The following is a 27,935-nucleotide window of genomic DNA, read 5'->3' on the forward strand; positions in this document are numbered from 1 at the left end:
AGGAGTGCTTCAAGAGTGGACAGTGGTTGTTGATGTGTTAGTGAGGCCCGTGTATTGCTATCTTGTAGAAGGAGCAATTTGCACTGACAAGCTCTTGGTAGGGTAAAGCGTGGAGGCTACTTGAAAGAATAGTGTAGTCCTATTTTCTATTTTGTTGTGGTGAGAAACAGTTTTAATCAAGCGTCATATTGAACTGCTGCTGTTGTGTGGCTGAAGTAATATTTTTAGTAAAAATAAGGTAGCACACAGTTATTGACAGTTCTCAAATATACAGCTTTTGCTTGTGAGTATTGCTTTAAATGCTTCATATGGTTGCTGTTAAAATGGGTATGTAAGTTTTATTGAATAATACCGTAAACAACCACAAGAAGCATGCACAAATTGTTAATAGATTCTGCTACTTAATGGCAGAAGTCCTTGGTGGACTGTGTTTCATCAAAATCTCCCCATTTCCCACTTAAGAATGAAGAGTTTTGTAGCCCACAAATGAAAGATGGGTTCCTTTGCCTCTTACCAGGTTGGATTTCCCTTCTCATGTGTGGGTGTGAGTGTGTGTGTGTGTGTGTGTGTGTGTGTGTGTGTGTGTGTGTCATTCTAGTTGAGAAAACAACAACTGAAAACAAAATTTTAATCTAAAATTTTAGTCATTCTTCTAGAGTAACAGAGAAGTTGGCAGTTAGTTACGTCACATGAAGTCAAAGAAGATAAATTACTGACAAAAGGAATCTCCATAAACTATTAATTTCTGACCTTTCGTCTTTGTGTTCTTTGTTTTTTATTTCTTTATTTTTTTTGACCCTTCCTAACCATAAGCTTAAAATAGCATTGCTGGTATACTTACTAGGTAGAGCACAGCCTAAAGCTCTCAGTTTGTTTTTCTTGCTGCTTTTGTCATTTTAGTTATTTCTAACATAATGTTTTTAATATTTTTAAAGATGGCTTATTATGGGACAGTGATATAGCTCAGCAGGTAAAGGTGCTAGATTACCTGAATGCAATACCCAGGACCAACATAGTAAAAAGAAAGAGCCATCTCCCTGAATTTCCTATGACCTCCACAGGTGACCATGGCACATATGAGGCCCTGCCCCTCAGATACATGTAATGGGAAAAAATTAATGGGCTATTTTAATACAAATGGATACAGTCTCATGCATTTTGCTAATTTTATCAATTTAAAGACTACTAACATAGCCATTTAAAAGCTTCAGAAAACAATATAGGGATATAAAAACAAAAACTACACATTATGCTGTCCAGGAAGAGCCAAGTTAAAATTTAGCATCTTTTGTGTTTTTGCTTTCTATCGTCATCACCTAGTACCCGTGGTAAGCTGGCTTCAGGACTCCTGATACCAGATGCCTTGAATGTCCAAATCCCTTGTGCAAATGGTATTTGTATGTATACAAATATGTATACAACCTCCTGTGCATTTTAAATCCTCTGGCAATTACTTGTTACATGTATGCAATGTAAATAGTAGTGGGTAGCATATTGGGAATAATCATGACAAAAGGAAGCATATTTAATGTGGGTCAGAAGAATTTCTAATGTTTCTGGTTGGAGTTTACTGAATGAACACAGAGATGTGTAGGGCCAATTGTAACCTTTAAGTTTGCTTTTAAAAATTAATATTATATAATAACATTGCCCACACAATTGCAAATTCCTTTTTATAATTTATTTAGTTTTACTTTATGTGCATTGGTGTTTTGCTTGCACATATGTCTGTGTGAGGGTGTCGGGTCCCCTGGAACTAGAGTTACAGACACTTGTGAGCTACCATGTGGATGCTGGGAATTGAACCCGGGACCTTTGGAAGAGCAGACAGTGCTCTTAACCACTGAGCCATCTTTCCAAACCCTAGTTACAAGTTCTTAACAAACTTTATTTTCAGTGAAAGTATAAATATCATATCACATTGTTTATTTCCAGCATTGTGGTAAACTTTTAGGTTTTTTGTAGCATATGTTTCCTTTTGTCATTATAAATTTCTTTACCTTTATGTTTCTAAAGAATTTCAGTATATCAAGGGTAAAAAATCTGAAATAGGGTGAACATGTCATTAAGAATGACACCTTAGGCTCTATGAACCCTTTGACCATTTACTTTCTCCCTATGGGGTATGAATCAATTTGTCTCATATGCATTTAGTGATACAAATTATTCCTTAGTTGCTAACTACTTGAGTGATGAAAAAGAAAATTCTATTTCAATCATTGTAGTGTCTATGTTTTATTTCCAGTGAGAATGACTTCTTGTCCAACATGAGTTTGACATTAGGACACCAGTTTTTGTTAGTCATTTCTTTAGTTAATCACTGTAGTTTTTTCAGATTTTTTGAGGTTTTTCAGATAAGTCAATCACCTTATTTGAAACCAGCTACACTTTCTGTAATTCTTATCCAAACTATCTCTGCAGGCTAAAACTTCATTTGGGCTTTAGCATTAGAATCATTAATACATAGTACAACTGGGATTGTAAGCTTCAGTACTTTAGAAAAATAGGCTATTCTTAAATCCATCTTAATTATTTTAATTAAAAAAAACAACCACACTGAGATGTCTGGACTATTTTAATGGTAATATCACTAGCTATCTGAGTTACTGGGCTATGGCTGCTAAACAAGCCTGGAATCCCTTCATTATATTTTTGGTTCTGTACACTGATTTTGGATTTAGTAACATGCTAAGAAGTTTTTTAACATTATATTGGGCATCTTAGTACTTTGTAAGTCTAACAAATATATCCACTTTAATACCAACCTGTACTTTTTTAGTGTTCACTGAGAACTACTTTATTCTCTCTGTTCTCTTCCATTGTAGATAATGGCATGTTAAGTCATTAAATAACAATCACATTTCTAATAATTTCTCTCTGATAGTTCTAATGATTCTTCTATTCTAGACTACACTGCTATATGTTGATATGTTTGAAAACAGCTTTTAACCATCCCTTGCATTTACTTTCCAAAACCAATTTATCTAAATGGCCACCAAAAAAAGCCAATCCCAGAGCCACAAAGATCCAGGCCAGCATTTTTATTTGCCTTTCTTGTTTCCATTCATTAAATTGAACAGAGTACTGAGACTTAAATAAACTCAGACATTCCAATGTCTGGATTTTTCTTTTTCTAAAGTTAGCAAAGGAGAAAAGAAAAACAATTCACAAAAGAGGGGGGAAAGGGCCATTAAGAAGGGAAGATGTAAATTTATAATTTGCAGTATTAAAATTTTATATCTATATGGATATTTGCAAGCGAGAATTGGAGGTGGGGAAAGAGAAAAAGAATAAGAAAAGAGTTGGGGTGAAGGAAGGAGAGAGAGAAGCAAAGAAAGAGAAGGAAGGAAGGGAGAAAAAGTCGAGGGGACAAGGAGGGGATGAGTCTGAAGTATTCTAAACATAAAGTTTATGGATAGGAAAAAAATGAGAGAAGTGTAACCATTCTGTGAGTGCTCTGGAAAAGAAACTGACCATCCAGAGATTGCAACTTGGGCCTCACCAATGAACTGTGTGATAGTAAGAAAAGACACGAAACTAGTACTCAAGTAGGCCCAGTCTGGCTATAGAAACAGCGAGCACCCTGACAAAACTTTGGAGGATTGTCCAAGTGACAAGGGGCAGGAGCCCTGATCTCTAGTGAATGTTCTGGAACAACTGACACAAATCAAGACTCTGCTGAGATGACAGCTGTCAACATAGAAAGAGAAATGAAGCCCGCTCTTGCCAGTAACATCAGCTCATACTAGAGCAAAGACCAAGGAGTCCACACTCCAAAGCCAAAGCTAGAAGAATAAAGCCCAAGAGGACAGGCTTCAGGCCAAGTGTAGGCAGGCAGGATACCTTGGCAGGAGAGGAATAAGCTGGGCAGTTGGAGAAGCAAGTCTGGATGTCAGGAAACTGAGTCAGTCTCCAGCTTCTCCATGCAGTGCAGAAGTCCGGAATGAAACAAGAGTGTCCTGGGGAGCCTGGAGGCCTTTATCACCTACAAGGAATGCCTTGAAAGCTGGTCTATGGCATCTCCCACCATATTTCCAGAGATCTCTGGCCCATTGTGATTACACTTAAATTTAAGGTTTTACACTAGGGAAAGGCTAAATTTGATGTTGTTCCAAGTTCTATCCAGTTCTCCAAGCGTTTTGGACTCCAACATTCTATAAATTGAAAATTCTACACTAAGTTCCAATGGAGAAATGAGAGCATTAAATGTTTTATCTAGGGAAGCAGAATTTACTGGACTCCTGCCCACTACCATCATCTCCTCCCTACACACACATATAAATATCCCACAACCACTACCCAGCTCTTTCTTCTAAAAGGCAGTGAGGAATGGTTTATAGCTGTCCTGGAAAACAATGGAGAGCAGAGTGGCTGACATTCCATTCCCTCCTGACTCACAGACATCATCTGATTCTCAGTCACAAAGACCTCTCCTGCAGGGTGAAAAGTGCCCTGGTCACAGGAGCATCTCTGGAGTGGCAGTGGCCCATTGCTTTCTGTAAGCCAAAGGGATGATTCCCAGAGCTGGCTTTATTTCGCCCTCCAGGCTGGTTTTATAATAACAACATAGCCTTAAATCTCTCTCCAAATAACCAACATTTAGAAAATGTACTACATCAAATATAGACATTTTACAAGGGACCATCTATTAGCTGATAATGGCAGAGCTGCCAAGGAATGCATAAGAAAACAAATGTGACCCTCACCAAACATCAGCTCCATTTATCCAAATTAGTCCTGCTGCAGTGCATGCAAGATAATCTGACAACGCTATGATTCAGCGCAGTAGGAGAGGTTGGGGGGAGGTTACAATAAGCTAAATGTGTAGGTTGAGGATGTATATAAATCACATGAAATGCATCCTCATGAGATGCTAATGGAAGTCAGGAAAGGGGCTGGCAGAGGAGACCTTAAAATGTGATCATATGGAATATTAGACCAACAAAACCATTTCAGAGGGAGAAAACAGTAAGTTTCTCTGTGGATATTAAAAACATGTAGACATAGGAGAGTTGATGGCTGCCAGGTTTCAGGAGCAGTGGAATTCACTGGAGTTAAGAGGCAGCCACTGCCTCCCAGCCCTGTGTGTGTTTCAGAAGCACAAAGCCATGGGCTTCTGACTGCTCATAGTTTTTCATGACATTCTCTTCCACCCACCATGGGAAGCTAGCATTTCATGATTTCTCTACCATCTCTATATTAAAACCCTGTCTAATGGAAACGCATTTCTACACTAAGGAATCAGAGTTCTTTAACCCTCTTGAAACAATAAGAAACTTAAGAAACAAACAAAAAAAGCAGACTATAATTTTAAAATGTCAGATCCTCTGAAATCAGCAAACTATCTATAAAGAAGAACTATATTAATGGAATCATGAATATAGGTTCCTTCCAACCCTTCAAAAAGATAAACGTTTACCTTGTTCTTTTAGCAAACTGAGTAGTCAATGAAGCCTCCATGCAAATAAATGAAACCCAGCTAGGAGATTGATGCATAGAATCCACTCATTGTTTAACTGGGAAACAGTTCAAACTGTAAAAGACAGGAAAAGGTCAAGAGAAGGACAGCATGGGAGTGGAATGAAATGGAGGAGAAAAGATTGAAAAACTTCTCCATAAAAGTAACCCAGGATAACTCAAAAAGAATTTGAACATCCTGTCTGAAGCTGCTCACAGAGACTCTGCCCTCACTGCTCATTTACTATGGTCTTGTTTGTCTCTTTTGGAATAGGGCTGTCTACTTGGAAGCTTAGTATGTTGTTAGCATGTTATTTATTGTTTAAATTAATAGAAGTTTATAATTAAGAGAAACATGAACAATGAAGGCTTGGTTTGTGAGGTTTCAGAGAGAGCAAAGACTATTAATGCTGTTCATGGGCATATATAATATGGTGATAAAACTTTTGCTTTACTTGACAATCAATGTTGTTTAGCTGGGATTTAAATATCGTAAGTAGTTAATAAAATAACAACATATTTGAGGGAAAATCTTCTAGGAAGTATTTCGTCAGGATCATGACACAGAAGCTGTGGTCGAAGGGACACCAAGGCTGCATCTCAAGCTGGCAGCTGAATTTGGCAATGTTTACGAGTCTCACATGGTACTGGTTTAGGTGTCATGAAAGCTGGATGATTGAAGGAATCATGGAGAGAAGCTGAGCCTTGGCACCATGCGTCAGGGTTGGAATTCTGGTGGACAAGTCAAAATGCCATTAGTGAGGGTCCAGCCTCAGTATTGATATTGATGGATAACCTATCATATTGGAAATGCCAAGACTACAAGATGCCTGCCATGACAGTGGCAGGCACGAAGTAGAGCCAGCCTGAGCCTATAAGTTGTATGTGCTGTCGCTATCAGAGCTAGAGAAGGACAGCTGCTTATAAGCCTTTCAAGCCCAAATGATTGTGAGTGAGTCTCAGATGCTGGACATTGAGCTATAGAATTTGAGCTACACTGCTAGATATGGTTTTTCCTTAAGTGTGATTGTTTCTATATCCTGGTTCTTCCCCCTTGGGGTCAGAAAGTATTTTAATTCTCGATTTTACAAGAGCACCAAGTTAAGTGACTTTGGATAATTTAAAGAGACTGGTTTGAACTTTTAAGCTATCTCAATTTTTATAGACTTTGAGATTTTTAAAGTAATACTACATTTTATATCATGATGTTAAAATAAGATATTGATGACAAACAAGGAAGGAAAAAATGAAGATTTAAAAGTGATGGTAGGTGTGTCAAACTTGACAAGAGAGAATGTTAGCTTTGGTTGGCCACTTGACACACCCAAGAAAAGGAAACCCCAACTGAGAGGTTTCTTCCATATACTAACCTTTAAGCATATCTGTGGGGCATTTTTTTTTTTTTTGGATTGCTAGTTGACATAGGAGAACCCAGCCCACTGTAGGCAGGTGGGCCTGGGCAGTTCAATAAAGGTAACTCGACGTGAACCTAGAAGCAAGCCAGTAAGCAATATCTGCTGTGGTCTCTGCTTCAGTTCCTACTGAAGATCCAGGTTTCTACACAAGTTCCTGCCTTCGATTCCTTCAGTGATGTTATAATCTTTAGACCAAATAAACCCTTTCCTCTCCAAGTTGCTTTTGGTCAGAATGTTCTATCACAGCAACAGGAAAGCAAACTAGGACACACATTTAACACAGCACAGCAACTAAAGGACACACTGAAGTATTTCATTCCTAAGCAAAGACAGCTTCAAATGTAAGGAGCAACAAGTATAGTGCTCAAGCCTCCAAATTCATCGCCCACACTAAGGAACAAGTGTGTCTTGGAAGGGAATGGACCAGGGGCTATGATGGCACACTTTAAAAGGTTTAAAAAAAAACTCTGTGCCCTATTAATATCCTCATTAGTAAAATAGTGCTAAGTTAAATGTATTTCTAAGTCTTGAAAGCTACTTTAATTTTTTGAAGTTATCCATAAATAAATTTTCTAGCTACAAGGCCCAGGCCAACCAAAATTTCACTTTACTTTACTAGAACCAAATTGGGTCATAATAATAATAATACATTTATATTGTTCCAATCAAAGTTTCTGATTGACAGCTACTTTATTAAATAAAAATTGCCAAAATTAAGTTCTGTAATAACTGTAGTTCAACAGAAAAAAATCTCTCAAGTACATGAACCTTGTGAATTAATAAAATGATTGTAACTGGAATTGTTAAAAAACGAATTATCAGAATTGGTCATGGTGACACATGGCTGTAATTTTAGTACTCAAGAGGCTTAGACAAGAGAGTGCCATGAATTCAATGCTATCCTGAACTACATGGCAAAACCCTGTCTCTAAAATATAAAATTAACAAATGAAAACATTGCTATACCATAACTGATGATTCTTGAAGATTTAGATTTTCCTCTGTGATGATTTGAAATGTCCCTCCCAGGCTCATGTTTTGAATGTGTGCCCTAGCTGGAGGCACCATGGGGAGGCTTCAGAATCTTTGGGAAATGTGACTTCCAAAGGTAAGAAGGTCATTAGGGCTGCAATTTGCAAGGTATCCCTGGCTCTGCTTCCTGATGCATCTTGATTTGAACGGCCTCCACAGTACTCTCCCACCACCATAAATGGAGCTATTCTACAATACTTTTACTGCTATGATGGACTGAAACCCTTGGAAAATTTAAAGCAAAAATGTAAGTAATTCCTCTCTTGCTTTATGTCAAATATGTACATTTGATCATAATAACACAAAAGTAACTATATATCCCATATGTGTGTGTGTGTGTGTGTATATATATATGCTTACAATGTTATCTGTTCCTCAGTGATAGTGTTCACTGTGATGTAGATATTCTCATGTGTCCTTAAGAGAACCTGAGGCTCAGGGAAATCAGAGAACTGGTTCAAGATGAGAGTTGGTCACAAGAATACTATGGTCTCCAACTTATGTCCTCTGACATTATGTAACCATGAATCTCCATGGTTTCTGACTACTGCTCTCTCACCCTTTTGCTTTGTAGGCCCTGGAATCTTCCCCATTAGCCAGTTTAGCCCTACTCTATAGCTCTGTTCAATGCTGATGTCAGCAATCACTAATTGACAGATCATTTATTGAATTTCAGAAACCCAAACAATTATGAGACAGAAAAATAAAAACAATATACTTTAAGAAATATACTGTCACCAGGCGTTGGTGGCGCACACCTTTAATCCCAGCACTTGGGAGGCAGAGGCAGGCGGATCTCTGTGAGTTCGAGGCCAGCCTGTGCTACCAAGTGAGCTCCAGGAAAGGCACAAAGCTACACAGAGAAACCCTGTCTCGAAAAACCAAAAAAAATAAAATAAATAAATAAAAAAATAAAATAAAATAAAATAAAACTGTCTTTAAGAAATCCACTATTACTGTCTTGTCAAAAGGAGAGGAAAAGACTGTCTGGTGACAGCTTATTGCAAAAGAAGCCTTGATGCAGCAGCCTAGGAAAGTAACTTACAAGAGACAGGTGAGGCAGGCAAGAACAGATCCTGGACCTGTGTGTACTTTAAAGATAGAGGAGCCATGAGACCAAAGGGTCCACAATTCAAGGGTAAATGGCTGAAAATCTGGGCCACATCATAAGGACTATCATGTGGTTTTGTGTCTTGTTTTCTGGACAAGACCCTAGGCCAATGACATGTATAAAAAATGGTTTAAACTTTTCCTTAAATCTTGGGAGCATCCCAGAAAGACCTAGCAGGAGAGTGGAATGATCCCTTTTGTCTAAGGATACCAAGATGTAGAGAACAGGAAGCCCTAGGAGCCAATTTGTATTTAGACAACATGATGCTGATATAGATATCCAGTATGAGTCAGCTAACACACAGCTGACACTGGACATAGGAAGTTGGGGGTGGGGAGTAGGGGTGGAGGGAGAGTGGGGACTGGAGAATGGAGTGAGAAGACATCGGTAAGTCAACACAAAATGGCTGGCACTGTTGTCAGAGCACTCCAAAAGTAACTGTGTTGTAATCTATTATATAACTATTTTTGGCAGAGCACTATTTTGTATGATTCTTTATAAATATGACCTTGAGGTCAGAGGCATGATCCTTTGTCTGAGGTTTCGCCTTTGTCAGCCTGCCTGTGTCTTTCTGTAGGCCTGTGTGCTGCCTACCTGTCTACAGTCTATGTGCACCAGCATGTGTCTGGGTCCCTGCCCGCCTTATAGCCTCTGCTCAAAGAGAATAAGTATGGTATAAGTGAATATGGTTTGTGGTATCTACTTGTGACTCCTTAAAATCTCCTCAACCTCCTGACCTCTAAAGACCTTTCTCATTACCTGCCACAAGATGATGGACCTCACACAAAATGTCAGGGTGCAGTGGTATTTGCTCAGCCCATGACCTTGGGCTATAGGGCCTGAAGGAGGTGGTGCTTCCTGCTATTGTAAGTGACCTCTTAAAATGAGAGAGAGAGAGAGAGAGAGAGAGAGAGAGAGAGAGAGAGAGAGAGAGAGAGAGAGAGAGACAGGGAGAGAGAGAAGAGTCACACGCCCCTTCTCCCTGCTCCTGCCTGCAAGATAGATTCGCTCCTGGTCAGATCAGAGGATGACTTCAGCTATCTACACCTTTGTATATTCATAAGTGTATTTCCTCAATTTACCTTAATAAATTTCCCTAGTACTTCTTAAACAGACTCCCATGGATTTATCAATTTAGCTGGTGCCCAACCATGTAGATCTGAAACCATGCCCCCCTACTCATGACCACACCCTAACACCTGTAGGCAGCTGCTGGTGAGTCTCTCCACCCTGCAGAGCCCTCTCAAATCCCCAGGAACTGCCTGACTCCTGCTCAGGTGACGGGCTTGAATATAACAGCCTTGTTGGGAGTCTGTAGGCCAGGCAGCTCACAAGACAAAGCTTCTTATAACCACTGCCAGTCCCACAGAGTATCTGCAGGTGTCCCAGGCAGCACTTCTAAATGTTTGTTTGGTGTATTGTCTCATCTGTTGTGACCCCAGCAGCTCTGCCTAATACTCACCAATACCAGGTGGAGGTTGCCTGGGGGAGTGCTTAATTCACAACAGCCCATTCAGAGAGCTTGAGTCAGCTCACACCAGACCTGTTTTGGTGCTATACCTGCAACGCCTACTGGCCAAGCAATGATACTACATCCAAAAATCATCCAGTGAATCAGCTATTCGTTCACCTAATCTGGATAATAACACATGAAACATCTGGACCCATAGGATAATCTTTTGAGGATTTCATCTGAGGTAAACTACTTGATAATTTTATACTTTAAACTGATAATAAATAAACAAACTAATAAAGTTTTTCCTTTATAAATTTTAAATATTTCTCAAAAAAAATGGCAGACAATTTCACCACTCAGGGATTTTAAAACCTTTTTGTTTGTACTATGGATGAAATATTAGAGGACATATACAACCTTCCTGACATATATAAAATGTCTACCAAAATTGCAATTGACATAATGATTCATCTCATATCATTGAAAAATTGGCTTAATAATAACAGCAAAAATGAGACATTAATGAGACTGATACAGGACTTAAATAGAAGGAGTCTTTCTTTGGAATCCACTAATTTACCACAAGAACTTCAGTTCATTAATAATAACTGGACAACCAGATTTAATTCTATTGATAATAAATATGAATACTTAATGGTTAAAATAATAACTCTTCAGAGCAATCTTAATGCCATTCAGATAATTTCTAAGGAGGAAAGATAATCACTAACTGATAGAATAAAATCGGTAGAATCATACGTTTCTGATGAACAGAAAAAAAATGTATGAGTCCATGAAATTCTAGAATCCTTTATAAAAGAGGACGTTCAAAGACTGCAACAGGTGGTAGTTAATCGATTTCAAGCTCTGGAGGAGTCTCTCAGTAAGGATAATAAAGGAAATAATAAGCAGAAGGGCAGAGCCATACAAGTAATAGCATCACCAGGCAGCTCTTACAAAATGGCTTATCCTGTCACCATCCATGAGAAGCCAGCAGATGATACACACCCTGAATAATATGTAGAATATATCTGGTAACCTATTCATATGAAAGATTTAAAAATATTAACAAAGTGGTAGTCACCTATGGAATACATTCAACATATGTAAAAAAGATGTTAAATATGTGGTTTCCTATAAATAGAATCATACCAGATGACTGGAATCAGTTAATTTCAGCTGTGTTAGAATACAACCAGCAGTTACAATGGAAAAGCTGGTTTAAAGAAGAGGCTAAGGCCATTGAACAGCAAGGTAAAATCAGAGGTTTTGAAATATCCCAAGATCAAATTCTTGGTGAGGGCCATTTTGCTGATTTAAATATACAAACTACCTTGAATGAGCATACATTACCCTATGCTGTACAGCAGCTTAAACACTTGGGGAAAAAATTCCAGAACCAGGGAAACCAATTTCCCAAGAGACAAAAGAACCATTTACTAATTTTTTTTAGAATGACTGGCCATGGCTGTAAACAAGGCAATATCAGACCCACAATTAAGACAATTATTAACTCAACCTTTGGCTTTTGATAATGCTAATACAGAAAAAAAAAAGAATACTTACAACTTTAAAGGTCAGGTCAGCACTTTTGGAGGAACAGATTCAACATACAAACAGTGTTGAATCTCTTAACTATAGTAATGAGGCTTTGATAAGAGAGGTGATTCCCAAAGGTGGAAGGAGGCATCAAGGTAACAAATGTATTAACTGAATTACACCAGGTCACATAAGAAGAAATTGTATACAGGGTGCTCCTAGAAGCAAGGCTTCTTATAGAAATAACTCAAACAGGAGACCCCAAACTTCTGGGTTATGCAGAAGATGTGGCAAACGCCAATGTTGAGCCAATGTTGAATGCAGATCAACAAGAGACATACGAGGCAACCCTTTACTAGCAGGAAATGCCTCCATGGGCCTCTCACAGGCCCCCAAATTGAACGTGGTCCAAACATTTCCAATCACTGTAGAGGAAATTCCTCCTGAGGACAATTAAATTATCCAGAGCATAATGTAAAGAATGATACTGCACTGGATTGTAGATGAATTTATAAATGGTCTTATTAAATAAAAAACACAGAGCCAAATATAGGAGTGAAGCCTTAGATTGGGGAAATAGGGAAAGCCACCGGCCAACTTAGCTCACCACCTCTGCAGCTTCCAAATGCAAGTTACTGCCTGTCTTATCCACACCTTTATTGTCTTGCTGTTCTGCCCTCTCATTGGCTCCCTTAGCCCAGCTACCTGACTTCCTTGTCACTGACTGTCTGTATAGACCACCAGACCTCTATGGTTGGTACTGGGATTAAAGGCTTATGTCACCATGTTTGGTTCTCTTCCCTAGTGTATCCTTGAACACACAGAGCCCCTGTCTGCTAAGTGATAGGATTAAGGGCATATGCTACCACTGCCTGACTTCTTTGTTTACTTAAAATGGGTTGCTATTTCCTCTAATCTCCAGGCAAATTTTATTAAAGCACAAAATAAAATATCACCACATTTCAGCACAAATAAAATATCACTATGGATGATAAAACAACTTTGATAGATGGATCAAAAATACCAAAAAACACCATAAAACAAATATTTTGGCAGACTTCTATAAATGAACAAAGACCAAAGCTTAAAGTACAAATTGGTAACATTGTCCTTGAAGGATTAGTGGACATAGGTGCAGATGTGACTATAATCACACCAAAATCATGGCTTCTGAATTGGCCTCTTCAAGAGGTAGATGTCCAATTTTTAGGGATTGTAATCCTATCTCAGGTAAGACAAAGCTCTACATGGGTTGAATGCATAGGGCCAGGAGGACAAAGATGAAGGCTGAGACCATATGTGGCAAAGTAGCAGTGAATTTTTGGGGCCAGGATCTGTTATAGCAATGGAATACCCAGACTAAAATTTCTCCAATCTCAGGAGTGGAATATAGACCAATTCATTTTCTTAGAATAATATTATAAGATACTATTAAAAAAAACAGCCACCAACCATTCAGGCTGTACATAAACAGAGCACAACTGCTGTTGAACTCTCAGAAGTATCAATGGCCATAATTTAAAATGGCTAACAGATAAACCTGTCTGGGTTGGACGAAAGCCTATGACAAAAGAGAAACTACAAGCTTTAGGACAGCTGGTTCAGGAACAGTTAAATGCTCAACTGTAGCAGTAATCTTAGAAGGTCTTATTAATAAAATCAAACCCAGAGCCAAGTATTGGGGTGAACACTGGAAGATCAGAGAGACAGCTAACCTCACCTTGCCAGTTTCTCAGCTGATCCTGTTTCTTCAGACTGGAAGCTTCTGTGTCCTCATCCCAATGGCTCTTAGCTGAACTGCTGCTCGACAGCCTGAAGCTTAAGCAGCCAAAAGCTTAACCAGCCAAAAGCTTCTAGTTTCTGGTTTTCACGCCTTATATATCTTTCCTTTCTACCATCACTCCCTGGGATTAAAGGCTGGCTTTCTGGGATTAAAGGCATGAGTCACCATGCCTGGCTGTTTCCAATGTGGCCTTGAACTTACAGAGATCCAGAGGGATTTCTGCCTCTGGAATGCTAGGATTAAAGGTGTGAGTGCCACCATTTTCTAGCCTTTGTATCTAGTGGCTGTTCTGTCTCTAACCCCAGATAAGTTTATTAGGGTGCACAATATTTTGGGAAACACAATACCACCATATTTCTCAACACATTGAAGAATCTACCAGGACTTGGAATTCTCCTGTATTTGTTATTAAAAGAAAATCTGGTAAATGGAGAATGCTTACAGATCTGAGAGCCATAAATAAAGTAATTCAGCCTATGGGCTCCTTACAGAATGGGATGCTCTTGCCCTCTCTATTACCTAAAGAATGACCTATTATAGTTATTGACTTAAAAGACTGTTTCTTTGCCATACCTCCACAAGAAAAGGATAGAGGAAAACTTGCCTTCACAGTACCTATTTATAATTCTCAGTCAGCCAAGAGATATCAATAAAAGGTCCTCTGACAGAGAATGTTAAATAGCCCTACCCTATTATTTTGTGCCAATATTTTGTGCAAAGAACTGTTGGAAATAATTTATGCAAAATTTCCACAATCTATAATCTACCATTATATGGATGATATCTTATTACCTGATCCAAAGTTAGGTACCTTAGAAAACATGTTTGAAGAAATTAAAAAAAAAAAGTTTTGCCTTGCTGGGGATTACAAATTGCTCCTGAAAAAATACAAATAGGAAATTCTATGAATTACTTAGGATATAAGATAGATCTACAAAAACTTAGACCCCAAGTACAATTCAGGAGAGATCAACTATAGACTCTTAATAATTTTCAAAAATTGTTAGGAAGCATTTCCAACTTACATACCATCATTGTAATACCTGAAGATAGACTACTAAATCTGGCAAATATCCTAAAAGGGTACAAAAACTTAAAAAAAAAATCTCAGCTGAAGCTGAGAAGGAATTGGCTCTAGTAGAAAAGAAAATGCGAGAGGCACATGTGGATTGTGTGAATCCAGAACTTAACTGCATGCTGGTCATACTCCTCTCCAGACACTCTCCCACAGGGATTTTGATGCAGAGGAAAGATATTATATTGGAATGGATATTTCTACCATGTAAACTAAGTAAGAAGTTAGAGATTTATGTAGAAAAGATCTCTGATTTGATTCTAAAAGGAAAACTAAGACTTCATCAATTGATAGGAATGGCTACAGCAGAAATTGTAGTACCTTTAACTAATGAGGAAATTTCCTCTTTATGCAAAGATAATGAATATTGGTAAAGAGCATGAAGTAACTTTTTGAAAGAGATTAACAATTACTATCCTAAAAGCAAGAAAATAGATTTCATAAAGAACTGAATGTGTCCTTCCTCACATTGTATGGCAAAAACCAATCTCTGGAGTCCCCACATTCTATACTAATGCAAATAAATCAGGAAGTGCAGGATATAAATCAGGAGATTTAAGTAAAGTGGTTCAAAGCTGCTACAATTCTGTATGCCATTGTTATGGTACTAATGGACTTCATGAAACCTCTCAATGTAGTTACTGCCTCTCAATATGAAGAGAGAATTGTTTTACATATTGAAACTGCTGAATTTATTCCTAATAATACAGAATTAACTTCACTACTTATATAATTACAAGAAATCATCAGAAATAGAGAACATCCTATGTATATAAAACACACATCAGATCCTATATGGGTCTGCCAGGTCCTCTAGCACAAGGTAATGATGAGATTGATCAGTCATTAATAGGTAATGTGCTACAAGCCTCAGAATTTCTTAAGAAACACCATGTAAATAGCAAAGGTTTGAAAAAGCACTTTTCCATCACATGGCAACAAGCCAAGGAAATTGTGAAAAAAAATGTCCTACTTATTCCTTCTATAACCAAACTGCATTACCTGCAGGGAGGTATATGAAGAAATGAAATCCAGCAGATGTATGTGTTTCATTTTGCAGAATTTGGAAGATTAAAATATATACACCATACCATTGACACCCACTCAGGATTTCAATAGGCAACTCCTATGAGTTCTGAAAAGACTGATTCTATCATTACACCCCTATTTGAAGTAATGGCTATTAGGGGAATACCTGTACAAATAAAGACCGACAATGCCCAGCATATGTCTCAAATAAAATGAGACAGTTTTTGCTTATTACAATATAAAGCATGTTATAGGTATACCACACAATCCCACAGGCCAAGCAGTCATAGAAAGATCCAATATAACTTTAAAGGATATGCCAAATAAACAGAAACAGGTAACAATGACTCCTAGAAATAGATTAAATAATAATTCTTTATTAACCTTGAATTTTCTCAATGCTGATAAGAAAAGAACAACAATTGTGCAGAGACATTGGACAATGGGAAAAAACTCCTGAGCTAAACCAACCAGTTTACTTCAAAGACGTGTTGACCTCAGAATGGAAATCAGGATATGTCCTACATTGGGAAAGGGGTTTTGCTTTTGTTTCTGCAGAAGAGGAAAAGCTATGGATAACAACAAAATTAATAAAAATTTGCTTCAAACAGGTGAAACCCCTTAATGAGGAGAAGTGATAGCTCATCCACCAATGTGACAAATCTACAAGTTGTAAGCAAAACTCAACAAACAAGGGTCTGAGCAGGATTCTGTTTTTTGTCTTTACAGGATAATAGAAATACCCATCTTCAAGAAATTATAAGGCTTTAGACACCTAGACATCTACCACATAAAGGAAGGACATATTGGTACCAATATACTCCACAGGGTAATATTTCACTGCATAAAATCACCTAACATACCTCTTTAACTCTAGAAAAGTTGTGATCCTGATTCAATCATAAGTCAAGCTGGCTTTGGAGATGGAATGCGGCTCTCTTTTTCTCTAAACCCAAGCATGTTGCTAAAAGAAAAAATTAGGAGATTCTGTCTCATATCAGAAGAGCCAATTGGTGTGAGACAGAAGAAAACCAATAATCTGGGGACCATTGTTGTCAAGATTCTATTTCTCACCATGCTTATCCTTGATTTCTGGGGATTCTTCCTTGAGTCATCCTAAACCCAAACTTTCTATTTTGATATTAATAATTTTTAAGTTTTCCACAGTGAAAATTCTTTCCAATAGCAATCTCTGAATTCTCCAGAAGGAATATGGGACTCCCACAACAATGACTCTACTGGATCCAAAAAGATGCCATTGTGCCTAAGAATATTACTCAATGATCAGTTTAGATGGTCCATCATACTACACCTCTATCCTGAATCTCAGACAATCATACCCACTACTCTGAGACTGCCTGCAGACTCTATAGATAGCCCTATTGAGACCTCACTATCTAAACTTTCTTACAAGACCCCACAGAGATACTGTCACCCCTAAACAGCAGGAAGCAATTTTAAGAAAATGATGCCCCCTCTCCAAAAAGTTTCATTTTTCTCAGGGTTATAGATGGATGGTTATAGGGTTGGAGGTGGAAAAAAATTTAAAATCAGTATTCTCCTTTTAAAAAAAGGGGGAGAATGGATAGATATAGTATATTAAGGTAGATTATTGTATCTACTAGTAAACTGATTTAGCAAACTATCAGTCTTGAATAATTTGCACTGATATGGATTCTTGTATATTGACATACATGTTAACTATTCTTATACTCCCATTTAAGATAACTTGTATATTGATACAAATACAAAACTATATTTGGTGTATTATACACATATTCCTACTCCTGTTGATTTTTTTATTTTACCAAATACAAATAGACTAGATATTATAATTGTAATTCTTGCTTGATAACTGTTTTATTATATGTAATTTTACTACATTAAAATTAAAACCTTCCTTTTTGATTAGATAGAAAAGGTGAAGTGCTGTGGGATGTCTTTCTGTATGCTATGAATATGTGTTGCTCCCATTGGCTAATAAATAAAGTTGCACTGGCATATGGCAGGTCAGGATGGAGCCAGACAGAAAATCCAAGAGAGATAGTGAGAGGAGAAAAAGAGTAGGGGAAGACACCAAACAACCTTACAAGAAGCAACACGTAATGGGACACAGGTAAAGCCACAGAACACATGGCGATACATAGATTAACAGTTATGGGTTGAGTTAAGTCATAAGAGCTAGCTAGCAAGAAGCCTGAGCCATAGGCCATATGATTTGCAATTAATATTAGGCCTCTGAGTGATTATTTTATGAGCGGCTACAGGACTGCAGAGCCAGGCAGGACCAGAGAAACATGGGACTATGGGGCCGGATGGGACCAGAGAAACTTACAGCTACATCAGGGTTGTTTGTTTTGTTCTGTCCAATTAAGATTAAATCTGGTACTTTTAAACTAATAGACTCTCCATTAAGACTGAATACGTGCTTTAGGTTCAAGTCTAAAAAATGTTTGTATACATCTATTAAAATAATGTGATGACAGATTAGGGGAAGTTTTTTTTAAATAAATTCTTAATTCAATTTCAAAAATATTTAATACCTCTTTTTAGAAATCCTGAAATAGAATATTTAATCTCACAGTGATTCACTACAGTAAACTCTGAAATTAAGTAAACTCACAACTATATACCTGAGACTTCATTTAAGAGATCAAGTCAGCCAATGACAATTATTTATATTAATAAATTATCTCAAGAAATTGTGCAGTCTGTTGCTTTTGTTCATGAGGAAGCAGCACAGCCACTTTTAGCAATGACTTCCTGGACTGTGTCAAGAGGACACTAGCTTTACATTAGTAACTTTTTCCCAAGTTTAAAAGTTGCCATCCATGTCATTCCAAGCCATGTTTTTTCCCTTCCTTCGGGACTTTTTAAGTCTTTTAAAATTAGCTCAAGTAATTGTTTCTGTTTTTCAAAATTCCTTTTCCTTCTCTCACTTAATTCCATATGTCCTTCAAGATTCATGGCAAGTGGGCTTGTCCCAGGAAGCCTTCCCTGCCTTACCTAGGCAGAAACAGCAGTCCCTTCTCTAGGCTCCACAGCACTTTGACCACCCTGGCACTAGCCACACGCTGCTTGTGTTTCTTTTATTCACTGCTTTATGTATTTGCTTTCCTTATTAGACCAGGCACTCCTCAGGGGCCCAGGCTTCACATCTCACCCCAACTGCTGAACCAGGGTATCGTCGAGACAAAGGCCAAAAAATGTTAGCAACGTGGGGAGGAGGCAGGGGATGATGTAAGTCTTATTTCTACTTCCTCTCTTGTTGTCCTTTCCTACTTCTCACTTCATGACTTCCTGGGATTTCTCCCCAAACAAAACCACATCATCTTCATCCTTCTTTTCTTAGATTGAACACACATGAGGACTTTCACTTTTGAGGTCCTAACTATTACAAAAATGCTGATCCAGTGTGCTACTCACACAAGTTGAAGAGTTTGTTGCTCCTTAGCAACGCGAAGATGAGATATGTTTGCCAGGACTGGGACAAATCTGTCACTTGTGTTCTTTGTGTTTTAGCTGAGGTTTAATGTGTTTTACTTTACCTGGTGTTCAATATTAGCAGCTGGGTAAACAGACTTTCTGCAACACTCGGGATAAAATGGCAAGCTCCAGGGGAAAGTCTTCCGCATTACAAAAAGAAAAAAAGATTTGCTGGCAGGCACTGTCAGGGACTAGGAACACCTGAGAGCCCAGGAGGGAACTGTGTGCTGGCTACAGAAAACAGTTGATGACCAAAGCAGGCGGCAGTCTGGATAATGATACCGGGGCTCCAAGAAAGCCTCCGACTGTACTCTGCAAGAGCAGTCAAAAGAAAGCCTCTTATAGGTCGTGGAGCAGGCTAAGAATTCCACTGTGTACAAAGGGAATTCCTGATTGTACAGCCTTCACATGAATCCTACTGTGGCAAAGAGGGAAATACTCGTGGCTGAGGAAAATTCTTGGAAGATTATGAAACACAGTAGAAAATCCATATGTCTGTTGAGGCACATACACTTGTAAAAATCTGTTAATGCTTCAGTTTTCAGTTTGGGGTGTCAAGTTGAGTACAAGAAATGAGTTTCTTGTGAGTCCATCATGCCTAAAGTTTATTTTTAAAGTTATCTGTACTGCTAATTCATTCTCAGAAATCCCTCCCCATTTTTTACATAGTCTAAAGATGAGAGTCTATAGGAGCACAGAAGAAAAGTACTTATAATGTTTAATAACAGACCACAAGCAAAAACCTGCTGTACTGACATGATAATACAGCTAATGATCTAAAAGTTTGCTTTCACTTTAAAAAGGACTGGCAAACACAAGAAAAAAATATAGCATTCATATTAATATATTAAGAAAAGACAATAAATGGTTAACACATTCTTGTTGTAATACTTTTTTAAAGCTGAAAAAATTTAAAAAAATAAAACCATTATATGAAAAAACATGCTCAAGACAACCACAAGAATTGTCTTCTAGAAAGTCAGCATCTGGGGAGCTGGGCATTTTGACTTTCTTTATGCAATTTTCCTAACTTTCAGAACAGTCCTTGGTATACAGTAGGTATTCTATGTTTGTAAAAATGAATGAGTGAGTGAGTGAGTGAATGAGTGAGTGAGTGAGTGAGTGAGTGAGATATTTAAGGGAGCCCAGCATTGATATCACACTGGGTTACCAATGAAATTGGGGTCCCTCTCTAGGTTCTGACTCTTCTTAATAAACGAACTTAAGAATCATTCAGATAAAAGGTCAATGACAATTTTATTAGCACTTAAAAGAAAAACCACAAGGCAGCTTCACTGTAAACTTTAGTAGCTGCCTAGAGGAGGGACATGGAAAACAGGAAGCAAGAACACCATGACTTCCTGGTTAGGTGTAGAGGTTCAGCAAGCAACCATGTGGCAAAGGGGAGGCAACATAAGAGAACGAGTGAAAAGCCCAAAGTACGAGAAAAAGTTCACTTAGGTCCTGGCCCATATCCAAAAGAAAAGAAAGGAAAAGCTGTTTCTTTCTGAGTCAAGACTTAAACCTAACAGAGTTTCAGAGTAGCTGTGTGGTAACTAAGAGGATAATTATCCCGTCCATCTCCTTAGCATGGCATGAACTGAACCTGCCTTCTTTGGAGGTAGTTTCTTAACTAAGTGATTTACTGCCCTACTGGATTACCTCTTGACTTTTGCATATTTTAGACTACCAGGTGCTCCCCCCTCCTCTCAAGGCAGAGGAAGTCCCCATTCTCTTGACTAGATGGAAACAGCATTCATTCCCTTAATGGCCTCACCAGAGTCCTGATTACTGCTACTGTAACAGACAAACATATTATGGAAACTCATGAGTTCCCATGGCCTCTCCACTGAAATACAAGGAAGTTTTACTGGCTCGGTGTTCCTGGAATACTTTGAACTTTCTACCAAACAAAGACTGCCCTTTGACACTTCAGGTTAGATATAAAATACAAGATGCTGCTGGGCAAACCCATCTTCTAATCCCCTGCCAAAAAAACCAAAGTTCCCTTATTTCACAAACTAAGCATCAACCTGCTTAAAACGCCTGTCTTTATTTTCACAGTTTGATCTGCTTTTTTCCTCTTTTGATGTCTGTGCCCCCTCCTCAGCCTTCCCCTTGCTCCCCTAGCCTAGGGCACAGCAGCTGATGAGCTGTTTCTTGAACTCCATCACATGCCCTCAGTCTTAGAAACTTCTTCCAGGTCTCTGCTGGTTGCCTTCTCTCAATTCCTACAGGCCTCTGTTCAAATCTTACTTTATTGGGCAGGCCCCCTTGATGAATGTATGAAGATGAAGCCACCCTCATTCCCAACCTCTGGTATTCATCTTTTCCATTCCCTAATTATCTTTTAATAATGTACTTTCCTCTTACTTACTTATCTGCAGTGCTTACAACTTACAAGCAAGAGCCTCCAGTAAGTATATACTGAATTAATAAACAATTACAAGTGACTATGTATCACTGCAGGGGTGAGAAATATGGTATGTGGAAAGAGTGTGGTCCTTAAAATGTCTTTTCTATCTACTCACTGTATATATAAAACCTGTGGTGGTTTGAATGAGAATGGCCATCTAGCTCATATATTTAAATGCTTGGTCCCCAGGTGGTGAACAGTTTGGCAAGGATTAGGAGATGTGGCATTATTTGAGGAGGTGTGTCCCTGGGGGTGGGCTTTTAAAACCCAAAAGTTTCCCAGTTAGCTCTCTCTCTGTGTCTTCTGCTTGTGGGAAAGGATGTAAGCTCTCAGGAACTGCTCTGACAACATGCCTGCTCTCTGCCTTTCTGCCATGATGGTCATGGACTAACCCTCTGGAACTGTAAGACCACGGTAAACTTCTTCTATAAGTGCCTTGGTCATGGGGTCACTTGGAAGTAATTGAAAATTAAGATGTTACCTATGCTTCAGAATTGTCATCTGTGAAGAGGAAGAAGAATCGCATATCTCAGGCCTGAACTTGGCATCTAGCAAAGGCAGTTTTTTCTCCCTGCTAGCTAATGTCTCTGTTTTCATGGAACAAACTTCAAATGATTCACAATTTCTGAAATGACTGAAAGGAAACTTTTTTTGGTCAAGATCAGAATACTGAACAATGCATACTCCTGAGCAATACTGTCCCCAAAACTCATGCCCATTTTGCTTATGTTTGATTATAGCCTGGATATGACACACAAACTGGATACTTTCTCTCCTAAAGATGCTGTCATTTGTCAGGGAACCCAGGAAGAAATATGAGAGAGTGGCTTCATAGCAATGTAGAAATAGCCATGCAGCTACAACTGCTTCGGTAAAATGTTAATTCTGGAAAGAAGACAGAAGACATAAGATGGGAGTGTGGCCAGAGCAGGGGCCTCCAACTGAAATAGGATAGGAAACTGCAGGAAATTTCGGTGATGTCAGGCTATGAATGACTCTAGGTTTCAAACTGAACATACTGCGCTTAGGCCTGTAATTTGTGGAAAGCCACTGAAGTTTTACAATACTGGGGGAAAATGTAGATCATATGATGAGAATGGCAAATTTCAAGGCATTTGTAAAGACTTCTGAAAGCTAACCACTAAATAAGATTAATGTGCCCACTCCTACTTGTTTAGAGAGACAAAGGATGTGCTTGTAGGCAGGAATGAATAAATATGCTACTCTTTCCTGCTCTCCACTATTTGACATACCCTGGATGAGAAGGTATTGGAAGTATAGAAAATTATAAAAATCATAAGATAATACCAAAAAAAAAGTCAACACACTAAAAGAACATGAAACTTGGTCTTAAAAAACAAACAAACAACAACAACAAAAACCATGAGGACCCTTTATGAAAAATCTCCAGTCAAGGTTCCTCTCTGTGACCACCCTTAGAGTCTTCCTTTCAGCATGTTTCTATTTCCTTCTTGAGTCAGAGTAGAAAAATAATGACTCTATGAGTTCAAAATGCTTAAATTCCTATGTGTGGGTGTCAAAAGGAAAAGGTTTTCTCTATATCAAAGTCTGCTTAAAGTCTTCCATAGTACAATTCTATAACTGAACTAATCAAGGAATCAAAAAGTTTTAGGGCACAGGAAACTCTAATTTTGTGTGTCCTGGTGCTATCAAAATGCTGGCAATTTAATAACAAGATGATACTTGTATCCGCCTGGGTTTATTTTTCTACTCTTCTCACAGTATGGGCATGATTTTTTAGTCCATCAAAGAGCTTTTTATAAGATTCTCACAAGTCCCTTTTATTGAGATTTGGTAACCATGGTGTGAAAGGAAAAAATCCTATCAATGAATTAAATGAATTAAAAATGCTTAGGAGACAAAGGGGCAAAATGTAGAAATGAATGGGTAATTCTCATGTGAAGGAAGGTTAATCATTAAGGGCTGTGAAGCCTTGCAGTAGAATCAGAATTATATTTAACTATTGATAAGGAAAGGGGCACCCATTTTCCTTTCTCCTACTCTATGTGTATTAGTCCCACACACAGATCCTCCCTTGACACACAGAGCATTTGACACATGGAAGAGATACAGTGTAGAGAAGTGTTTAAAATCCAGGAAGAACAAATGGGTAAATAAATATCCAGAATTTCATGGAAGGGTCCCAAAATTCAAGACAAGGAAATAAAAGTATCATAAGCATGACTTGGCTTTCTAAGAATCAGTTTATATTACATGAAATCACATGGTCATTTGAACAAAGCTTTAGGTCATTGGCATAACAAAAGCAAATCTTCAACACTGGGTGACAACACACATAGGCATCTGGAGTCACAAATCCCACAAAGACTATTCCGACAGACTAAAAAATTTAGAAGCAAACAAATTGATAAGAAAGAGTTAGATTACTTTTTTATGCAAAATTGAAAAATTGGTATATGTTTCCTAAAAGCAAAACATGACATGAATGAAAATTTAGAAATCAAATACTCAATTAATATGACTCTTTAATAACCCATTACTTAAATAAGCATTTTCCATCACAGTAACTCATTCACACCAAGGGCTCAGAAAATCTAATGAACTTAATTTCACCTCCACATATTTGGGTTTACTTATCTGTAAAATGGGAACAACAGGACCTACTTCACAGGATGCTTGTAAGGGTTAAATGAGATGATATACAGAGCATTTAACAGAGTGAAAGTACAATTAATGTTAAATTCTTGTTGCACTTGTTGTTAGCAATTTATGATATGCTAAATCGAAACAGTTACATACTTCAAAGAGGCAACCCAGTTTAAGTCACTGTGACTGTTTATACCATTGTTAGGAGTTGGTATTTAATAAGACATTTAAATGCTTTCAAATGTTTTGTTTTTAGCAACAACAAACTATTTTATGATGGCTTTTCATTAATCAATTTGGAAATAAAGAGAACTACAAACTCATATAAAAAGAAAGGGCCCACAAAGCCTCTCACAATGAGGACAAGATAATTCATTTAGGCATCAGGTCCAAGCTTACCTTGCAGATAGGATTTTAATAAGCTCCTTTCTATTCTGCACCCGAAGATGGTTCGTTTTATACTTGGAATCATCAATCAACTCAGGCAAATTCAAGACCTAAAAGGAAAATAAATAGATATAATTCACAAGTTTTTCACATACCTTTAGGACCTGGTTAGATGCAGCATTCAGGATCTGCCTCTCACTTCTTTTCTTGTCTTTGCCCCTCTCTACAAGGGGATGGAAGCAGCAACACACAACTGAAAGAATCATATTGGTGAGTGAGTCTTGCCAATTATATGAAAGTGCTTTACTATATTTATGCATATATGCCTATATATGGGAGCACAGACAAGTTATCAGATGTCCATAATATATATATATGGATAAAGACAAGTTATCAAATCCTCAGAAGTCTTACCTAAAGGAATGTGGACAAAGTTCCTAAACTAGATAAAACTAGCCTAAAATCGAACAACAAAAAAACCTTAAGTGCCTACATTCATTTATATAAAACCTACAGTCAACATCTATCTTAGGGGCACAGACCTATTTGTTCCACATGTTAATAAAATGATATAATCTATCCCAGTAGCCCTATTCAGGATATTGTATAAGGTGCAAAAATAAAGGAAAAACACATGTATTTGTCCAAATTCTAACCGTTCAAACATAAAATGAAAAGACCTTCTTCCTGCAGGAGTGTCACTATTTTTCTTTAGTATGTCTCCCTGAAGGAACACTGACTACAAATGCTGTTACATACTTCCTCCTCTGCTGCTTCTCGCTAGAGGAAAAATCTATGGAGCAAATGTCTTTGGATCTTGTGTAGTTTTAACAAGACCATAATGATAGTACCACGTAGATTTGGAAGGAAAAGGACAAGAATGTGTGGAGACAAGAGTTTGGCAGCTGTGCTGGAAAGTCGGAAAGAGTATTTCTGGGCTGGGGGCAAGCCAGGTGCCCCGCAGAAAGCCTGACTTCCTTTATTAATGGGTTTGCTTTCAATAGAAACAGTTAAAGGTTTCACTTGTTTCCCATAGTTTAAATAAAACCAATCCATTAGTCATCTTACAAAAGAGAGAGAAGCAGGGAAGACTCCCCACAGTCAAGACCATCCCAGTGGGGTGATTCCTCTTTCACACCTGCCACTCACTTCTCCCTAAAGGCAGCATTACTCTACAGGTTTTAAAAGGTAATACTGCATGCAGTGTCCCTTCCAGAAACATCCCTGTCACTACACCTGATCCTAGAATTGGTCTCAATGCCTGACTGAGTCACAAATCTTCTGAAGATTAAATCTTCAAGGGAGAACAAGTTCTTCCCCTAAGTAACAGGCCAGATTTGCAATTCAGGCTGCATAGAAGGCATGCTACTGTTAGCTACATAAGAAGAGACCAGGTGACTCTTCCAGGAGAGCTTGGATGCCCTTGTGTCCTCTGCATTTGAGTTAGAAAACTTTTCATTTTTCAAACCTCATACAAATTTGGGGGCCAAAGTAACTATACATCTGTCCTCAGCTCTCCTGGCTGTCTAGACAGATAGCACCAAGGGCAGTGAAGGGAATCATTCTGTAGCAGCTTCAACAGTTGTTCTCCAACCTGCACATCCATGGTGTGGCACACACACACACACACACACACACACACACACACACACACACACACACATATGCACACACAAGGAATAAATAAATATAATAAATATTTTTAAAAGTATTATTAGAACATGGCTTTTAGAAAAAAGAAAAGTAAACACTGTCAAGTTCAGACCACTACATACCCTTCTGCCAGTGCAGATGCTAGGCAATTCCTTGAACAGGGTCTTGATACAAAAAGGTTTGAGATGGTGACACTCAGCCACTGCCATGACAGCCCCACTTCAGCTTTCTTTATGGCATCTCTGCTTTGATTTTGTGCTTTATCATTCTCTTACTTTAATTTGCCAGTCTCATTATACTTGAAGTGGATTTACTGGTTAGAGCATAGAATTCAATCATGGATTATCTTTATAAATAAATAATGCACAATAATTTTTTTTTTTTTGGTTTTTTTTGAGACAGGGTTTCTCTATGTAGCTTTGCACCTTTCCTGGAACTCACTCTGTACCCCAGGCTGGCCTCGAACTCACAGAGATAGGCCTGGCTCTGCCTCCCAAATGCTGGGATTAAAGGCATGCGCCACCACCACCACCCGGCACAATAAAATATCTTAGAAGGAAGTCAGTCATAATGTAAAACACAAAAGTCATTGTTTCATAAGAAATTAACAATGGGTAGAACTGATGTGTGATGATTAGAAAAAAAAAAAAATGTAGCTTGACTAACTTACATTCCTACCAGCAGTGAATAAACTACTTTCATTCTAAACATCATCAGTGATTTGATTTTGCATTTTTTAATATTCTTTGAAAAGTTTACAGATCTGTACAATGCCTTTTAATTATATCCACTTCCCAGTCCCTCCCTCCAATTCCCTCTTCCACCCCAGCCCCTGTCCATCTTCAGTCTCTCATTTTCCTTATAACTCACTGAGTCCAATTAATGTTACCATTATACCACTGGGTGTGGGGTCATCCAAAGGGCAATTGACAATACTCAATGTGGCCACAATTCAAAGAAGAGTATCTCTCTTGTCCCCAGTGGTCACAAACTGACATTAACTCCTTAGCTAGGGGTGGGAGCCTTCTCCCTGCCAGAATTTTTAATTGGCTTGATTTTGTGCAGATAACCATTGCTATTGTGAGTTGGAATGTGTACACTATGTCATGTTGAGAAGAGCGTTTTTTCATAACACTCTTCCCCATTCTTGGGATTTTACATTCTTTCCTCTTCCTCTTCTAGACTGTTACCTGAGCTTTGTGGGGGAACAATGTATCTCATCTATGGATAAACACTCATAATCACGTTCAACCCTTTGAACAGGTGAAGTCTTTACATTAATCAGCACCCACTGCAGTCAAAAGATTCTCTGCCCAAGATTGGAAGCAGTGCTGCTCTATGGATATAAACATAAATATTTAGATGGTGGTGGTTTGGCAATTGACTACTTAACAAAACAAATCAAAAGATTTCCCCTTTGAGTCGATGACTTTCCTTGTAATGTGTTTTAGCCATGTTTACAGAACCA

At 38.2% G+C, this 27,935-nt stretch overlaps 1 protein-coding gene across 15 annotated transcripts in view; it reads right to left on the reverse strand.

Moving 5' to 3' along the window:
- The window catches only part of Sugct (succinyl-CoA:glutarate-CoA transferase), a 727,080-nt gene that overhangs the window by 405,025 nt on the left and 294,120 nt on the right, over positions 1 to 27,935 (reverse strand). For all 15 annotated transcript variants that reach the window (XM_042278244.2, XM_076572951.1, XM_006980141.4 and 12 more), the window contains one exon: positions 24,827 to 24,924. In XM_042278244.2, the coding sequence (XP_042134178.1) occupies positions 24,827 to 24,924 (98 nt within the window). The remainder of the gene's footprint in view (positions 1 to 24,826; positions 24,925 to 27,935) is intronic.

This window comes from Peromyscus maniculatus, chromosome 5, assembly GCF_049852395.1.
Source record: "Peromyscus maniculatus bairdii isolate BWxNUB_F1_BW_parent chromosome 5, HU_Pman_BW_mat_3.1, whole genome shotgun sequence".
Taxonomy (NCBI): Eukaryota; Metazoa; Chordata; class Mammalia; order Rodentia; family Cricetidae; genus Peromyscus; species Peromyscus maniculatus.